Genomic DNA, 19,612 nt, shown 5'->3' with positions numbered 1-19,612 from the left:
ACACCGATCCGGCTGCCTACCCGTCAAAGCTATCAAGTTTTTGCGGAATGTGTCTCGGGGTTTGGGTTCGGCCAAGTGGCGGGAGGCAGGGATGTGTCCGTAGAGGTGATCCTTGGGCTGTTTAGGCCACCTAAGATGCCTTACACTACAAATGATACACTCCGCTACATGAAGTGTGGTTTTTATTACATATCAACCTTTACATGGTGCTATCCATCCCCTGGTCGTGACTGTTCGGGGCTAGTGAGCTCCGCGCGTGTACGGCTGTTCGGTGATGTCCCCGCTTATAATGGTGAGAGGGGAAGTTTGAAGAGAACAGTACTTGGCAGACATTGCTGCTGTTATGGCGCTAGGCACGCGACGGCTGCTAAGACCTGCGCGGTGATGGATGGCCAGTGGTGTTGTTACTCATGCTCTAGATGAGGTTGCGGAATTGGCGCGAAGGTGGCCTCTCAACGTTGCGCGAAGACGACCAGCCTCTCCGAACTCCCGGTGGATACTGACTCGTTCGTGTAGCACAGCGCTATAGCAAGCCAGAAGCGCAGCGCGTGGGAAATAGACGTGGCCATGTTTAGTACATATTCGCACGTTGAACAATTGCATTAATAAATAAAAATGTTTGTTGAATTTTACATGACATAGTTTATGTCTGTGGGAGAAAACATGTGCCCTTGAATGCTATAGTCCGGCGGAAGCATATTGCCACACCCGACGGAGTGCTTCCGCCGAGATGGCCGTTAGTGGTGCTAGTTGCGGGCGTTCGGTGCACTATATATATATATATGTACAAATAATTATTAAAAATTGTTCTTATTAATCTAACAATTGTAGTTTTCATGCATTTTGTAAAAATTTTAAAATCTTAGATATGTATTTTTTGCTCCTTCTCAATCTTTTATGCTAGCAAATGGAGAATGAATGGTATCTTTAAACGTTTTCTGTTAAACTCTTTTATTTTTATTTCTGTGGTAATAAGTAGAGAAATCATGATCATGAAATATATTTTTTGGGACAAAGGTTGGTACGCTCACGTAAGTAACAAACTGACGTCATGTGCAAAACATCGTCATAGAAAGAACAAGGAAGTTGCTAGGTACATAAAGCTTTGTAGTAAACTAGTCTGTTTAAATTGTACAAGTGACGACTTTCTGTGATTGATTTTTTTTAAAAAAACACTATTTCAGTGCTGCGTTACTCCCAGTAGTGTGTTCATCTTGCATATAATGGATTCAGAAGAGGAAACACTTTATGATGATGGTGATTCTGGGAATGAATCTAGCGGGGAAGATACTTTTGCAATGGAAGTTGAGACAAATAATGCAAGGGAGCGACAGACTGATGTTGACGACTATCCATACGAAGTATTATCAACCGAAGAAATTGTTCAACACATGGTAGATTCTATCAAAGAAGTGAATAATGTTGTGGAGGTAATGTATGGCTGCTCATTTTGGAATGACAGTCTATGGATAGAGGCAAAAATAGTCAGGTGCATGAATTATGTGTACTATAGCTACTGTCATACATTTTCATTAGCAATACATCTTTTACAGCTCAAACGTTATTATGAGTGCTGTTTTAACATTATTTTCTTTGTAAACATTTATTGTAATGCATTTGTTTCTATAATGAAAATAAGTTTCAATATTACATTTTAAAACTAAAAACTATATAAACATTTCTAAAAGATAAGTCACTGAACACACTAGAAACATTTACTCCACCATTTTACATTGTTTACTCCTTCTCCTTTCCTTAAACATAATATGGATTGATTTTGGTCACTTTGTATCATATTTTTATCAAATTCTGAAGTTAACAGTGAGGATAGGGTCATATATTGTATAAAATTAAGGGTAAATGTGCGGACATGCTTCTGAATTTTGAAGGCTGGGCAAATTTCCTAAAAGAATGCATACAGCACTCTTACATGAACATTGAATGTACATAAACAGATAGCAGCTACTACAATGGAGAAAGCATTAGCGCACAGTTCACAGAAAGTTGCAGAACATGCAACTTTTTCTGCTGTACGCCGATTTATTTTTGCTTCCAATCAGCATATACTTTGTCAGCAGAATATAATAGCAAAAAATGGTTTTTAGACTTGCTTTTCATAGAAAAAAAAAGTCATTAAAAAAACTGGAAATTAAATACTGTAATTTTGAAAACTGATGTTTTCTGTGCAATTGGAGCCAAGATTTCTGTGCTATGCGTATGCTGCTGTACTGTTTACATGCTGTTTGTGTGCTTCTTATTGCAGATATAGTCTAGGAATGAGAACTTGCATGCACATATGCAAATAGAATCCAACAAAAATACATTTTATAAGCTTCAGCCATTTTCCCAAAGACAGTAAAATTTTAAACCAAAATTACAGCCACTTAATATGAATTTTATATTTTATATAATTTTCAAATTTATTGAGAAGTAGGGATTTATCAGTGTTTTCTTCTTACACCTGAAATTTAAAAAGAATTGTATGTGGTTTCTCAATGCAGTACTGCACCTAATTATATTTGCTGCTTGGTGTATGACTTAAACTCAAACAAATATACAGCATTGCTTAATATTTTAAGTTAAGGGACCCACTAGTCAGAGATGTATTTGTGTTAGTGAGGCTGGATGGTGTGAGGCTCGTTGGTGCTTGTAGCACAGTATCGCTTCTAAGTATAAGGCTGTGGCATAGTTAGCGTGCAGACTTATCGTCGCACATAGGGCACCTATGATATTTGAGCGGTGACCATAACATTTTATTGCATAGAAATGAAGATAAAAGTGTAATGCAAGGCCCTCGATTGCTTTCAAGAATCGGTATCAGGTGTTTCATGCCTACAAATTATTCTGAAAACATGTGTTTTAGTAATTTTAACTCTTCTAAACATACATTTTAAAAACAAAACATGGGGACAGAACTACTCATCTGCCCTCAGCATATTCTTGAATGCTTTTCTTAAACTGACACCCCTCTGATACTTTGAGCAGTTTTCAAAGTGCGTGGTTTGTTTCTGAAGCTCTTCACACCGTATGTGCGCCTGGGTAGGCGGGGCCCTTCAATTTAACAACCTTTATTAGCATTGAAAAATGCCAGAACTGTTGGTTCATTGGCTGGTTAACAGAAGGCCCTGGGTTTTATTCCTGGCTGGGTTGGGAATTTGTCACTTACGAAAATTACTTGCCTTGGTCCAGGACTCTGTTGTGTATGTCCATTGAGCTTCATACTGCGAAAGGCAGTGGAAAACCTTCTCATCACCATCATCACCCCAGGTTCTTCCACCACCACAACAGAGTTATCTGGGGTCTCCATGCTTGAACATGCATACCAAGGATTTATCATCATTAAGGCCCTTTAATATTCTCTGTAATTGTTCCATTTCATGTATTCAACTTTATCCCTTGATGCTGATGGTCCATGATTGTGTGTATATATTGATCCTGTGGTATGTGATGCTTGCTGTTTTAATTTAGTATGTCATAAGATCCTGGTTATAAAAAAAACTAATATCACAATATAAACAATTTATGTCAGGTCTTGTAAACAATTTTTCATTTGTATTCAACTTACAATCACAATTCTTTGTTATTACACAATTTTTGTTTATGTCTAGGTTTTTTAATGTACTAAATTAAAACAGCAAGCATTATGGATCACAGGCTCAATGTATACAGCATCTTGCCATCAGGATCAAGGGTTATGATACTTTTACTGCAGGTAGTTTACAGGTTCTTGCATTAATCATCACCACTACTGCATCAGTACACGCTATGTACAGGTACTACCATAAACTGGCATTGCTTCTCTGCACTTTTTCCACTTTTAATCAAATCTTAATAAAAATATTATTTAGTCAAAATAACACACACATTTCAGCATGACCAAAAACTATCACATTTGATTCCTACATAAGCTGTACCTGAGGGAAATAGTGAAGGATCACGTAAAATTAAATTGAAAAGGAATAAAATTCATCGTGAACACTAGTAACTGTTAATAAATTTTACTAAGCATAATTACAATTACGCAAGTAAAATATTTTACAACATTATTTATGTATAGTTTGGGAAAGTATTGTATATAATAAATTTGGTCTTTGTTTTTCCTTCTACGCTTTTCTTTTGATTATTATAATGTGATCTAATGCTTACCAGGGTCCCTCGCTCTATAATTATTATAATGTTGAAAATTGATAGTTCAAGGCGATTTGTTATCTCTGTGGCACCAAGAGGCACACAGAACTTGCATTAGGAAATAGTTTCATCGCTAAGAAAACACTAATATTCTATCCGACTTTTGACTCAGCGCTTAGTGCTTGTAGCTGGTGAGCCAAACTTACTGGTTTAGATTCCCAGCTGGGTCTGGTATTTTTCACTCGTGGAGAATATTCAGTAATTGTTCTGAGTAACAGGCGATTTGCCTAAAGGCAATTTGTCTAAACATGAATTAGTTATGGCGATATGCCTAAAGTCATTTCGCCTAAAGGCGTTTTGCCTAATGTCGAATTGCCTAACGGCTATTTGCCTAAAGGCGATTTGCCTAACGGCTTTTTCCCTAACGGAGTTATGCCTGACTGTGATTTGCCTAACAGCATTTTGCCTAAAATGTCTCTATGATGACAAAACCTCGTTTAGCCTAACGGTGTTTTGCCTAATGGCGATTTTCCTAACGGCATTTTGCCTAACTGAAACTAACCTTACCTAACGGCATTTTGCCTATCTCCTATTTGGCCAACGGCGATTTGCCTGACCGCGATATGCCTAACAGCATTTTGCCTGACGGCATTTTGCCTAACTCCTATTTGGCCAACAGCGTTTTGCCAAACTGCGATTTTCCTAACAGCGTTTTGACTAACTGCGTTTTGCCTAAAATTAGGCAAAATGACACATGCTCATTGTTCTGTGTCCTGTTTCCAAGTTTATACATTGATTATAATGGTATGAATGTGTACCGTATATATTGATCACATGATGCTTGCAGTATGTCCAGGGTCTTTTAACATACTAAATTAAAACAGCAAGCATCATATATCACAGGATCAATGTTTGTAGAGGAACATATCATCAAGATTAAGGGATAAACTTGGATACATGATATGGAACTTTCATCAAACTTTCTTCTCGGCTTCAAGACTGAGTGTTGTTTTGTACTATAACCTTCGTACTGCCATCGCAGAATCACCTCGCATATTCTGTTGTGGCTACAATTTTGGTCATCTCTTCTCTGCAATGGCCGGGTCTCCAGCCAGCCTCTGGGCTCTCCACTTTGTCATCACTAATATTCTTCTATTGAATATTTTCAATTTAATTCAAGTATACCCTGGTAAATGGGTTTTTGCATGGTGGCAAGGAGTTAACCCCACTACTTTACTCTTCCATTTCTTAGAGCTTCTGTCGTAGTTCCTACCTACCCCTAACAGATGATATCTCCCCCTTAAATCCATTCCACTCCCGCCCCGTCCTAACCAGGAATTACTGCTTCCCTTTTTTCGTTTTGTCTTAACTCCCTTTGGATCTTCCACTTGTGGTGTCTCCTCCCTGTGTACCCTCCTCTGTGCAATCTATCTCCCAGCTTCTTCCAACCCCCTTTCCTCCTTGACCACTTTAAACAGCATCATCAGTCTTTCTTCCCTCCCCCCCCCCTTCCTGGAGTGTGTCCTACCCCAGCTCCTTGATCATCACATCACTTCTTCCCCTTTCCTTCTCCTCCACTTACATTGAGTGTGTCACCTCTATACCCAACGCACCGAACCACCAGTCCCCTTCCTGTTTTGAAGAGCATTTGTCATATGACTGCCTGCTGACATTCTGTGCAGGCAGTGCATCCTGTCTGTTTATACAAGATGTCATCTATTCAAAGATTGATTTTATATTAATAATAAAAAAAATGCAATATGTGAAATGTTTTTTTTATTTTTAAAGTTTTTGAAACAATTACAATACGTACTGTTATTGTTATTTAATATAATTTTGTTGAATTAAAATATTCAATATATGGTTTGAATGTATTTTAAGTACTGTATTTCATATATGCTATTTCAAATACCAGTGTTTAATTGGAGCTACATGTGGTATAAAAGTGGATATGAAGTTTTTTTTGTTCAGTAGTTGTATAACTCCATATTAAAAAAAATTGGATTTAGCCTCACTTTCATGTTCATACAAAAATTTTGAAAGAAAGTTTCATCGCTTGCAACAAGCCATGGGCTACAATATTTCAGGTGTCTTAACCAAATTTTCACCACTCATTTATATTAAACAGACTGTATCTCAAAATTTGTATTGCAAATTTGAAGGTATACCACTGTTTAAATAAGGCTTTTATATTCAGGAGTGTGTGCAGAATTTAATTTCGGGGGTTAAATCACTTTGCCAGCTGTTTGCTTTCAAATTCTCTTTCTTTTTGTTGGTGGGGTTGATAGATTTTGATACATTTTGTTGGATTCGGGAAGGGGGTATGTAACACCCCATTCCCCTCCCCTTTGTATGCCACTGTTCATATTTATTCAACATGTTCATATTTATTCAACAATTTTTGATGTTACAAAGCATATGCTGATATATTTTTTGAAGGTTTATGTAATGTACAGTAAAAATTTGATTAACTGCCATTAGTTCAACCATCAGTTTCTGTCATGTCATTATCTGTAAAAAAGAATTGGTTGTCTGTAAAGTTGGTTTACGGACGATAGTTTAACGTGACGTCATAAAAAACCATTGATGAAATGATTGCATACTTTTATGAATAAAATTGAATCATTTTTATTTTAATAATAAAAGAATAAATACTTGAAATTATACTAGTAATCAGATTTTTAAAATGCAAGAATAATTAACCTTTATTGCCGAAATTGTTGTTGTAATAAGCAATGAAAACCACATTAACTTTTCACTTCACTTTATAAACAGTTGACGAAACTGTTCATGTGTAGATGACTTGTAATTAATTTTAAAAACTGGCATTTAGCTATAAAGTTTAAATATAAATATGAACATGTTTTCATATAAATAAACTGTAATCAAATATCTATCATCAATTATATGAATCACCATAATTTTTTAGTCAATTGTAACATAACCTATTATTATTGCACTCCCCGACAGATGCTTTTTTTAATAATAATAGAATAAATACTTGAAATTATACTAGTAATCAGATTTTTAAAATGCAAGAATAATGAACCTTTATTGCCGAAATTGTTGTTGTAATAAGCAATGAAAACCGCATTAACTTTTCGTTTAAATATAATTATGAACAAGTTTTCATATAAATAAACTGTAATCAAATATCTAACATAACCTATTATTACTGCACTCGATGATAGATGCTACTTTTTTTAATAATAAAAGAATAAATACTTGAAATTATACTAGTAATCAGATTTTTAAAATGCAAGAATAATTAACCTTTATTGCCGACATTGTTGTTGTAATAAGCAATGAAATCCACATTAACTTTTCACTTCACTTTATAAACAGTTGACGAAACTGTTCACGTGTAGATGTAAGTTGTGTGCTGCCGCTATCTTTCTTCTCCTCGGACGCATAGGTCAATCGAGTGGAAGAGAGATAGATGCGGCGCAAGCGTACAATGAGCGTAACAGGACACAGCGTAATGGAACAATGTGCATAACGGGACACTTTTTCGTGCGTGCAGGCGGCGTTCATCGATTTATTAGACGTCACGTCACAAAAGTGTGCGAGTATCTACAAACAGACATCTTTAAAAGTGTCCACAAATTACTTTTACACTCCACTATATAAAGTTGGAAGTGTGTATTTATTTGTATGTATATATACGTATGTGTGTATGTTTGTGTGTGTATGTATTTGTATATGTATGTATGAGTATATGTATGTATGAGTTTATGTGAGTGTATGTATGTGTGTGTGTATGTATGTGTGCATGTATGTGTATGTATTTGTGTGTACGTTTGTGTTTATGTTTGTGTGTATGTATGTACGTACGTACCTATGTGTGTATGTATTAGGATTATATTTTCATTTTTGTCCCAAGCTTGCAGTGAAATCATTTTACTATACGTATGTATTAGGAGATTTCTGTGATCCATCTATTCGTTTTTCACAGCCCTGGTCTGTACGGAAATCAAAATCTCGCTGTATATTTGTGATCTGTTTTCATTTCAGATTCCAGCCACGACAACTAGAATTTTATTGAATCATTTTAAGTGGGATAAGGAAAAGTTAATGGAAAGGTTTTATGATGGAGACCAGGACCAGTTATTCGCAGAAGCAAGGGTTATTAACCCGTTCAGAAAGCCTGCCGTCAACAGACCTAAGGTTAGTAGGTTCTTCATGCAGTAATATGTTTACTGTACAATATTATATTGTTACATCGTGCTTGTGTTAATGTTTTTAGAAAATAGCTCACATAGTGATTACCAAACTCCCATGGTGGTCGAGATGAGTTTTAGCTCTCAAGGCTGGTAGCGAATGTGACATAAGGACGTAAGTAAGAGGGGCAGCTAAAATTAAAGCTGGATTAAATAATAAGAAAGTTGTGAATACTTAGCTTGTTAGTCACTGAAGTTTTTGCTCTTGAGTGCTCAAATACCAAGCTCTGAATTCTTAGTAGAAACAACCCTAAATGAATCAAAAACAAACTGTTGTTTAGGTGCCTGAATCTGGTGAATAATCTATTGGTGTGTGATTTATTCTATTCCAGCCCTTGAAGAAAACAGCATCTGGCACGGAAGAATGTGAGATCTGCTTCATGGTGCTGAGGTCATCAGTAAGTGGTTTCAAAAAGCGTAGTTACAAACATCTTACTTTAAGGTTATTTTTATTTAACTCTGGAACAAACTTGGGTCTGAAATTTATTTATGTATCACAAAATCTCTGGAACTTTAGGAGCCAAGCATAAAATATTGGAGCCAGCGATAAAAAAATTAATATATTTTTGTGAGCAGTTATACTTTTAGATTTTATTTTTAACATTAAAGTTTTAAATTGTACCTATATAGCAACTTGGTACAGTACTTGGTGTTAACTTGTTGCAATTGAAATACCATTGTGGTTTATTGGCCGCAGTCATTTTTGCACAAGATTTTTGAATTACGAAATTGGCTGAAGTTTTCAAAACCACTGTATAGGCATATCTTGGTTTTTTGACAGAAGTTAGTCGCCAGCAAGGTAAAATTAGGCGTCATGGCGACCTGGGGCCCAGAATTTGTAGAGCCTTGACACAGTATTTAGTTTTTTCATTAAAAATAAATCTGTATTTAAAAATTATAACTTATGTAGTTAACATGTTTCTAATTTTATTTATGGAACTACTTACATAGCATACGTGATATGTTTTTAACTAATGTCTCCTAAAATTCTCAAAATAATTTTGTGGCCTAATAAAAGTTTTGTGGAATTTAGTCATACGTCATTACTAGATTTTGTCTTAATAATTGGTGTTGAGAAATTTTTTTACCATTAAGTTTTTTTAAATTTTTGTATATATTAATCATTATCATAGTTTGTGTCTTTAATTATAATTGTTTTATCATGTTGCTTATCTTTGAAGTAATGCCTTATAAGTGTAGCTGTGTTTTTATGCTGTTCTGTTTAAGTGACTGTTTATAATGAACTTGCCAGATGATGACGGGTTTGGAATGCGGCCACAGATTTTGCACGCAGTGCTGGGGAGAATACCTTACCACAAAGATAATGGAGGAAGGCGTTGGGCAGACAATTGCGTGTGCGGCACACGGCTGCAACATCCTGGTAGACGATGCCACTGTTATGCGGCTGGTAAGAGATGCCAAGGTGAAACTGAAATACCAGCATCTCATCACCAACAGTTTTGTAGAGGTCAGTGAATGTAGTATTGTGAGACTTATGCTATGTTTAGTTTTTGGTATATTTCGAAGGAAAAAAAAAATACCAATGGCCATTATTACCACGGTTCAACTTTAGAAAATTTCCACTTAGTTTTTTTAGTTTTATATCATATTTTTATGGGGACAATAACTATTTTAATTTTTCATAAATAACTAGAGCTGTTGCAAACCGTATGTATTCGTTACTGAGTAACGGGTGCGGCATCTAGTAACGAGTAACGAAACGTTACACACGAATGCATTTCGTTACTCGCATCTTTTGTATGTTTTACGCATGCGCGCGCTTATTCGTTACAAAGAACGATGTTTGTTTATTATTAATAAAAGTATAATTTGGAAATTCGTCATCCAAGTTTTTTACTGTTTATTAAAGGTATTGTGTGTGTAGACAAAGTTTTAGATTGGAAAAGAAAAAAACGTAAGAAAGTATTTTTTACAAATTATAAATATGTATGTTTTTGTTTTTTATTATCGCGTATTTTCACGTTTCATGTTCTTATCTTAAAAGATATATTATAATAAAGCAGCTCTAATGAGATTTAATTGTTTTTTGGTTAACAAAAGCTGTTAATCATCAAATATTTTAAATTGTTTATATTCGATCTATTATTATTTACGCGACGTCATACTGTACGCGTACGAAATACGACTCGATTCGTTGCTGTTACATAACAAAGCATGTTATGCGGTATCAGAAGTAACGAGTAACGATACAAAAGTAACGAGTACTAATTGTTATAGTAACGAATACATACGGGTACATTTTTTTCGTTACTTTTACACCTCTACAAATAACTTTGTGTCTGATATATAAAAGTTAGAGATAATACAGGGTGTTTACAGGTCTTGAAAGTTCCAAAAGTCGCCAAAAGTGCTGAAACTGAAGGGTTGGCCACTTAAGTCACTAAAAAGTTCATAAATAAAGGGTAACTGTGTGTAAAGTCAAAAAATTTTAATTTACAGTAATCTTTTGCTAACTTTCGGTTTGTTTTCTAACATCTCACTTCAGCATTTAGGGGCTCATTAAATATAATTGTTTTAGGACAGTCCATTGTAATAATTCAGGAAATTGTATAAAATGATGATGTAATCTAATCTTTATAACAGTATTTTATATTTGATTAGCCTATAAAGTTGTTTTGTTTAGAGACAGGCCGTGTTGATTAATTGCGCATGCGCTAGTGAAATGGCGTATTAATGGCTATCCAGCTGTTTTTGTGCAGTATAAACGGCATAGGTTTACTTTAAACTTGAGTCGGTTCAGTTTCGTTTTCTGTTTCCAACTGAAGTCATTGTGCAAGTCTAGAAAGTATGTTAACAAGAGAAGCGTAATTTTTTGTTGTTGTATTGAGTCTATTCAATCCCATTTATGTTGCTATTAGGTTTTACTTGGCTTTACGAGAAAGAAATCGATGTGCATGTTTTTTTGTTTAAGAAAATAATTTTTTAACATATTTGTTTTATGATAGCGCTTCACTCGTTCGTCTTTTGGTGCCAAGTGAATGCATTGTGATGTTAGGTAACTGGAGATTGCATAGATGTTTCCGTTTATGTTGTTAAAATATTATTACTTCATAATTTACATATAATAAATTTCCTGGAAAATGTATATTTCAAGATACATAATTGTTATGAATTACCATATGTGAGTACATATGTATGTAAATTGACATGGCTGAGATGCAATGAGAAGGATGCAAACTGAGCATTGTGCTGCATTTGTAGAACAAATGTTGACATCGGTCATGGGGGCATTAATTCGGTGAAATCACATAAAATAAAGGAAAATGCCACATTCAATTAGGAATGACTTGAATTCTGGCAAACAGCCCATGTTCACTTTCAATTCAGGTAGAATTTGAGTGGTAATGAGGCAAATATTGGGCGTGGACCTGTTTATGTGCTCAGTTGGATACCTGCAATCAGGTGATTCAAACTTACATGTAAATGCCTCCCAGACAAAGCTCAAATTTATCTAACACATTTGTAATAGACACAGAAGGACTTTGATTGGCAGGTACATCCAGCAGTGATGTAACAAGTCCTAAGTTTGTGTACAACATACAGACGTACATGATAAATGACAAAGTGACAACAGCGGAAATCATTTCAGCACTAAACGAGGTTTTGTGCCCTATAACTGCCAGAAGAGATGGCACTTAAAGGGATTTATTTATTTTAATGTTCTCTGACAGTGTATAAAGATAAATTACATATCTTATGTAGGTACCAGGATATGAAAAAATACTGATTTTTTTTTAAAAAAAAATCAGATTTCTTGATTAAAATATGTTTTTTTAAATTAAAATACAATTTTTTGATTAAAATATAAAAAAATTGTAATATGTGTAATATACAGTACATTTTCATAACTGTTTTCATGACTTGACTTTGCTCTACAGTACAATTAATAACAGATTAATTCATTTTGTAAAGACAACTAGCCTAATTTTCTTTCTTTGAAATAACCACATTTTACATTGCATAATGTTTTAAGGAAAAGTTAATGATGTCACTTTATGAAAATTTTTAGTACAGTAACATAGTTAACATTAGTAAAAAAAAAAAGATGTCTTATAGAAAATAACTACATTGAAAATACATATTCAAATGAACTTTGTCACTTCTGTCATCCCTTATAGTCCAATTGTTCTAAATAAAGTAATTTAAACCAAAACCACAATTTCCTTTTTTTCTTCTCAGAATTGCACACATACGAGAGTATTCAAAGTAAAACTTCTACATAAAATATTACTTATTTAAAATTTTAAACAAAAATACAAGTTTTGCAGCTTTTTCTGTACCCAGTCGATTTCTTAATGTTGACTGAACCATACCAAATGTGGAAAAGATTCTTTCCACTGATGCAGACGAAGCAGTTGCTGTTAACAGTGGTTCTATGACATTTATAATTTCATTAGTATCTGAATTGATGTTCATTTTCCACCAATCTATTGGTGACACTTGTGAGATGACATTGTCGTTGAACAAAAAGTCGTGGAAGGTAGTAGATTTTGCTTGGAACTTAATAATTACAGGCAGCAGAGACTTTGTGTGTTTGTATGTATCTGTTGTTTCCAAATGAAAGAGCTTCAGATTTTTCATTAGCTGTCAAATGTTGATCACAGAACCGTGCGTCTACAAGATATGCCAGAAAATGTGCTCCATCCAATGCCTGATGATAGCGACTAGAAAATTTCTGCATGTTGTCTGCATCCAGGTTTTCATCTTTAAGACTTCGTTTTAGACTTTTCCACACGTCAGTGTAAATCGTACTGCTATCTTTCTGAATCTTATCAAGTGCAATGGCGACTGGTTTCAAACGCCTCAGCATATCTTCTGTGTTCCTCTTTATACAGACATTCATCACAACCAACGTACAGATACATTTGGGTCACCATTCTAAGAATTTTACTAATCTAACTCATGTTAATATTTTTTTCAACGATTGAAACCTAAAACTAAATGCTCGTCGTAATCATAATTTTCTTTTTTTACTTTTTTTTTGTGATTTCGGTTATTGTTTTGCATCATCATTTATTCTAAGACATTACATTATTTACATTGAACGATCTGCGCAGTTAAAATTTGATGGCGGGACAATAATTTCAAACAATAGATACAGGGAAAACCTATCATTAAGGAAACAATAGATGCAGATTTTTTTAGTGTTATTTTAATAAGATTTTTTCGAGACTGTGCAGACTTCAGAATAAAATATGTATGCAAGAAAACAATAGAAACAAAATCTATAGATACTTTCACTGTAGCATGTTATGCCTAACCTGGAAATTAAGATTTATGTGGTAGGTACTAGAAAAACAATATTTACAGTATTATTTTAATATGTGCTTTATAGCAAAGCCAATAATCACCTTTGCAACTTCTCTGTGCTGATTCAGAATCAAACAGTTGATCGTCTTCTGTTTCTTCCTTCTGACATTTTTCAAAATGTTTTTTCATTCTGGCAACCAACCCCATTAACTGTTTTCCACATGACTTGCAGGTAGCTTTCAGACCTTTATGTGACAATGTTGGTTCTTCAACAAAATAGATCCAGATGGGGTCCTTTTTTCTTCCAGCCATTTCAACTATACACTATGATGAACTCCAAGTGAACAGACATACCAAAGAACTGAAAATTTCCTTCCTACAGTTATAAAAATAGCATTTGACATTGTTGGAAGACAAACCTGTTGCCAAGGAGATATGACACACACACACAACACAAACACATGAGGTGGAGGAGAGAAGAGAGAAAATGAGGTGGCATTTAAAGGTACATTCCACCCACCTATATTTAACAAGTGTTTCAAAATAACTATAAATACACTGTAGAAGAAATTAAATACTATTCAATTTTACACACTTTATATTAGCTTCACTTGTATGTTTGTAACCGACTCCTTTGGGTGCGATTTTGACCCACTTTAAACTGCCAGATTTTATTCAAACTTTGTAGATTTATCGAGGACCAATGACAATACACTAATTTGATAAGATTATTCCATTATTGAATTTGCAAAATAAGATTTTTGTCAATTTATATAATTTTACAATATTTAGTAGGCTTTGTTTATATCGAGCCCAAGACAAACTGAAAGAAACGTGTTCGCACATTGTAAAGAAAACCATTTCGCTCATGTTCGAACTCTTTTCTTTCAGTTTGTCTTTGGCCTACTAAATTTTGTGACATTTAATTAAATGAAAAGTGAGAGTGGGTTATGATTATTGTGAACAATATACTTTCTTGAAGAGAATATTATCTATATTTGTAAAGATATGAAAAAAAAAACCCTGAAATAAAGGCTTTAAATGTTTTTTTCTTTCGTTAAATAGAGAAACACAATTACGTCTTTGTTTCATTTTACCAATTAACCAAGAGTGAAACATTATTATAAAACACCATTTTCTGCAAATATTTCACGAAACATGGAAAAATTGAGGTTTGATTTTGCTGTGAAACCAACAGCAGATGGAAAATCAAACACCATATGCATAACCTCAATAGCTACACCTGATGGGCAGATTTTTGAAATTCCACTTGAATACCAACCTGCAAATCTACACCAAGCAGTTACAAATACTCCAAACTATGCAAAGGTTAGTATCATTAAATAAAAGACATCAAACACGGAAAATATGGATAAGTTTGACAGATGATATATCAAAAACTTATTTGGATAGAGAGCAAAACTTACAGTTTAAGGATTTTTACCTGGAAGAAATTGAGGAAAAAACAAATAGTGCTGAATCTATACCCAGTGGATCAAATAAAAAATTGGAAAAACTGTTAGAAAAATTTCTTGAAGAAAAAAAAACTATATCTGATACTGAAAATTTAGGGAAAATTGCAAAAGATTTCATGATTGAGAAATTCACGGGCAGAAACTTAATGCTTACCAGTGGATTAAAGATTTCAACAAAGAATGTGAACTCCAGTGTAGTTTGGTACAATTGCATGCAAATGAAACTTACGGTGAAATCGGACTGGAACAAATGTGAGAAAATTTTTTGTGAGACATTTGCAAACTAAGTATGGTCACCCATCAGATATGCTGAATTAGAATAAACATCAATGACTTCCCAAATATATTGATTTTCATAGCAGGATATTGAAATTATTGAGTACTGTAGTTCTTCAACACGCTATATTGGATATATATTTTAGAAGCATCCAATATCTACTCAAATTCACTTTAATAGTAAAGTCATGTAATAAATAAAAAATTGAGCCACATCTAGAGACGCTTCTGAGATAAAACAATATTTATTGATTTTATTTTAACTGCAGCCAATATCTATTCAAAATCTACTTTAATAGTGAATTGATGTAATAACTATCAAATTTTTTTACATTGTTAAAAAATTTCTTCCATACATCGATATAGAAGTATCACTTAAAATTATAAATAAACCAAACTAAAAAGTAGAAAATAAATAATAGTTTAAAAAACTAAAAAAACACGCTTTATATAGAAAACCAAACTAAAAAATTGAAAATAAATTTTAATAAATTTGAATTAAGAATAGTGTAAAAAATTTAACAAATATATAAATTAACAATAGTGTATATAAGAAAAAAATGTATTTTATTTAAAAAAAGCGTGAGGTGCATGGTGTCAATAGTTATAAATATTTTATTGACATATATGAGTAGAAGGATTATCATTTCAATAATATATTAGAAAGCACCCCACACTTTTTTTTAAATAAAAATAATTTTTTTCTTATATACACTATTATTAATTTATATTTATTAAAATTTTTTTACACTATTCTTAATTCAGATTTATTAAAATTTATTTTCTATTTTTTAGTTTGGTTTTCTATATAAAGAGTGTTTTTTAGTTTTTTAAAACTATTATTTATTCATTCTATCTTTGCAGCAATCAATTTTTATGTAAGTAGACATGATTACTTGATTTAAACAATACAGTATAGGAAATATTAACATTCATAATGTTACGATCGCGCTTGGCTGCAGTGCTTGGCGTCGCCGCGCTCGTTCGGCCTGTCTGCGCCCTCTTCCACCCGCATCCTCTCCCTGGTATCTCGTGTCATACTATCTCGCGACATCCTGACCGTCGCAGCGCGCACCTGCCTCAGATCGAGTTACTTAAAGAGGCCGCACTGCGGAATAAAAGGACTCAGACATGTTTATCGGCGAGTTTTGTGGGAACCCGATGCTTGTTGCGTTTATCAGCGTTCTTTGAGCAGCCGCCGCGTCCTTAGAGGACTCACGACGCGTTTCTGGGCATTTCGACGGCGAAGGTCAAGCGATATCTCGGAGACATGCCCGATTGTTCTGGACAGGAACCCAAGGGCTATATAAGGAGGTTGGGCCGACCTTTGAGGAGTTCAGTGGGGAGTTCTCCCGCAGCGGAGTTTCCGGACGATAGTGCCGCGGGTGCGGCAGAGTGGCGAAGTCCTTGGACGAAGGTTCCAGGGCAGAGAGTCTGAGTGAGTGAGTGGAGTCGGGAGTTCTCCCGCGGCGGAGTTTCCGGGCGATAGTGCCGCGGGTGCGGCAGAGTGGCGAAGTCCTTGGACGAAGGTTCCAGGGCAGAGAGTCTGAGTGAGTGAGTGGAGTCGGGAGTTCTCCCACGGCGGAGTTTCCGGGCGATAGTGCCGCGGGTGCGGCAGAGTGGCGAAGTCCTTGGACTAAGGTTCCAGGGCAGGGAGTGAGTAAGTTCAGCGGAGTCGGGAGTTTCCGGGCGATAGAGTCGCGGGCGCGGCGAGTCCCGAGTGAAGTTGCGAGCGAGTCGTCGTGTGGGATCTCGGCGAAGGGTGTGACGGCGGCGGCGGAGTGCGGCGACGGAGTCCCGCGGCGGAGACCCACGAGGGGTGCTGCGGCAAGAGTTGCGCCGGAAGTGCGGCCCAGCGAGGTGTGTGAAACGAGTGACTGGGGAATTGACATTTCTTTAAGTGTAGTTAATTATCTGCCATTTTAGAAGATTATTTGTAAGTGACAAGTAGTGGTAATAAATAAAGCTGTGTGTGTGATAAAAATCTTTAATTGGGCTATCCTTTACGAACCCCCGCGGAAAATCGTAACAATATTATAAATTGATTTTATTCACTGATTTAAAAAAAATGACATCATTTAAATCATGATTAAAATCACGATTTAAATCATGCTGATTAAAATCAACATACCCTGGTAGGAAGACCAGCATCAAGTTTTTGCATATAGTTCAGGGAGTGTACAAGACTGCTCACTGAGATGTAGGCTAGAAGATTCATGAGTTTCTAAGAGAAATCTAGTATCTGTTTAAGAATTTTCCATCTCGGCGATCAGAATATGTACATATAATTCTTCTTTTCTGTTTCCACTTAAATTTTGCCAAATTCGATGGATTGAAAATGCCATTGCTTTGAAGAGGTAATTTGAAGTATTGCCATTTATCAGAAAATAGGTCTCTGCAGTTGAGGAACATCCTCCAAACTCACAAAATTTCGCAAAGGTAAAATCTAGTTGTCTGATCCATGTTTGTTGCTGTCAGTTTCCTTGCAGTTGGACAATTTTGAACCACATTTCAAGCCATTTTTGTATGAAGATTAGTACTCTATGCTAAACGGAATAGCAACCATATTTATAAAGAAAGATATCCGATTTATTGGATAGCCAAAGTGGAACAAAGTTAGTTGCCCTTGACCCAAGAAACCAAGCAAATTTTAAGTCAGTGGAAAATGTTGATGTAGGATTTGGCACAAAATCTGCATTAAAACATTTCAGTGCAGTTCATACAGTTCAAAAATGATTGCAAGGAAGTTTTGCAACTGTTTGCAAGCTGTGTTTTAAATGCTCTTTGAGATGACAAAATTGTGAAATGAGCATCTTGCCTGTCTCCAACTGTTATAACAAATGCAATTGTAAGGACTGGTAAATAAATGTGGCTCAAGAACCATTTGTAGATGAGTACCAAATTTTTCCTTCAGGTGCAGATTGCATTAAATGAGACTACTTTAAATTTTGTGAAAATGTATATGTTAAAAATTCAGTCAGAAAATTTGACAGGAAAACAGATGCAAGTAGACAGAAACCTCCCGGGTTAGCTCAAAATTCAGCCTGAATTCGACATTTATAAACACTTTCATAAATAAGTTGGCGCTGAAAAATCAAGTTAGTACTAAAGAAATTGATAGTGTTGTAGATCATTTACTGGAATAATGTCTCTCAGACAGGAACTGATATTAACATATTTTTATTAAGACTTGTAGAAATTTCACAGTCATCGTGGCAGCCATCTTGTGACCACAAAAACAAGTACATTAGAATTTACAAACATGTTGCACATAACCTGTTTACTGATCTCTGAACCAACAAGTTTATTGTTCGCAGGTACCTAAGGATGAATATTTAAGTATAGTTCATAGTTAAGTCCTGTGGTCATACACTAACTCACGGTACAAAGCCGAAGGACTACGTCCTTGGAACAGTGGCACAGTCACTTTGTACTTCTTGTATTGGGCTGTTACAGACGACTGTGGTTGAAAAATTCAAGATAAATGTTCCAAAAATGAAAAAAAGGTTGATTGTATGCACCCGGACCACACTTGCAAAATACCTACTCTCTAAACTCACATAAGACTGTCTGAGACTACGTGCACCTGTATACCGCCCAGAGAAAATTGAAGGTGTGCTGTCTCAGCCAATCACAGCATATCCCTCACAAAACCATAGCTGGATGCAAAGTCTGACCTCTCGTAGCGAGGTGTTTCTGGCCAAAATTGCAACAAGAAGAAAACATCACCTTTGTCTGGTGATCTCACTTTTAACAATCACAAAATTACCTAAAAAAAAACTACAGGCCAATGTTGGCACATGGCAACAGTGGTCCGACAAATTCCAGAGACCCTTCTCACGGTTGCAGAACTTTCTGCCTCTCTCACACTTATTTCACGCAACCGGCCAAACTATTGTATCAGCTTTCAGACAAAGAATTTTGTACCCAAGTACAAAATAAACAACTATGTTAATACTCTCATTTAAGAACAAAGCAAAACAAAACCGTAGGTACATAAAAAAATGTTAAATGACATACAAACTTAAATTTACCAACAAACAGGTAAAAACAAGGCCTAGGGGCTTATTCCCTACAAAGTCAGCAAATCGTCAGAATCACATGCAAAAAGGAAAATAGGTAAATTATGATCATAAAATATATGGCAAACATAGGAATACTTCTTAAAAGGAATTAAAAGCTGTTATATAAATGATATCAGCACATGTAACCAGTGTACTGAACATGATGTAGCCCTTCCCT

General features: G+C 35.1%; 1 protein-coding gene across 1 annotated transcript in view; it reads left to right on the top strand.

Annotated features, from left to right (window-relative positions):
• The first annotated feature begins 1,016 nt into the window (after nt 1–1,016).
• Nucleotides 1,017–19,612, top strand: part of LOC134535270 (E3 ubiquitin-protein ligase ariadne-1) — a 52,425-nt gene continuing 33,829 nt past the window's right edge. The window contains exons 1-4 of the mRNA XM_063374345.1: nt 1,017–1,430; nt 8,143–8,295; nt 8,681–8,746; nt 9,601–9,816. Coding sequence (XP_063230415.1) covers nt 1,224–1,430; nt 8,143–8,295; nt 8,681–8,746; nt 9,601–9,816 — 642 coding nt within the window. The 5' untranslated portion in view covers nt 1,017–1,223. The remainder of the gene's footprint in view (nt 1,431–8,142; nt 8,296–8,680; nt 8,747–9,600; nt 9,817–19,612) is intronic.

The sequence above is a fragment of the Bacillus rossius genome, chromosome 1, assembly GCF_032445375.1.
Source record: "Bacillus rossius redtenbacheri isolate Brsri chromosome 1, Brsri_v3, whole genome shotgun sequence".
In the NCBI taxonomy this organism is placed as follows: domain Eukaryota; kingdom Metazoa; phylum Arthropoda; class Insecta; order Phasmatodea; family Bacillidae; genus Bacillus; species Bacillus rossius.
Note: the sequence above shows the minus strand (reverse complement) of the source record. Positions and strands in the feature narration are given on the sequence as shown.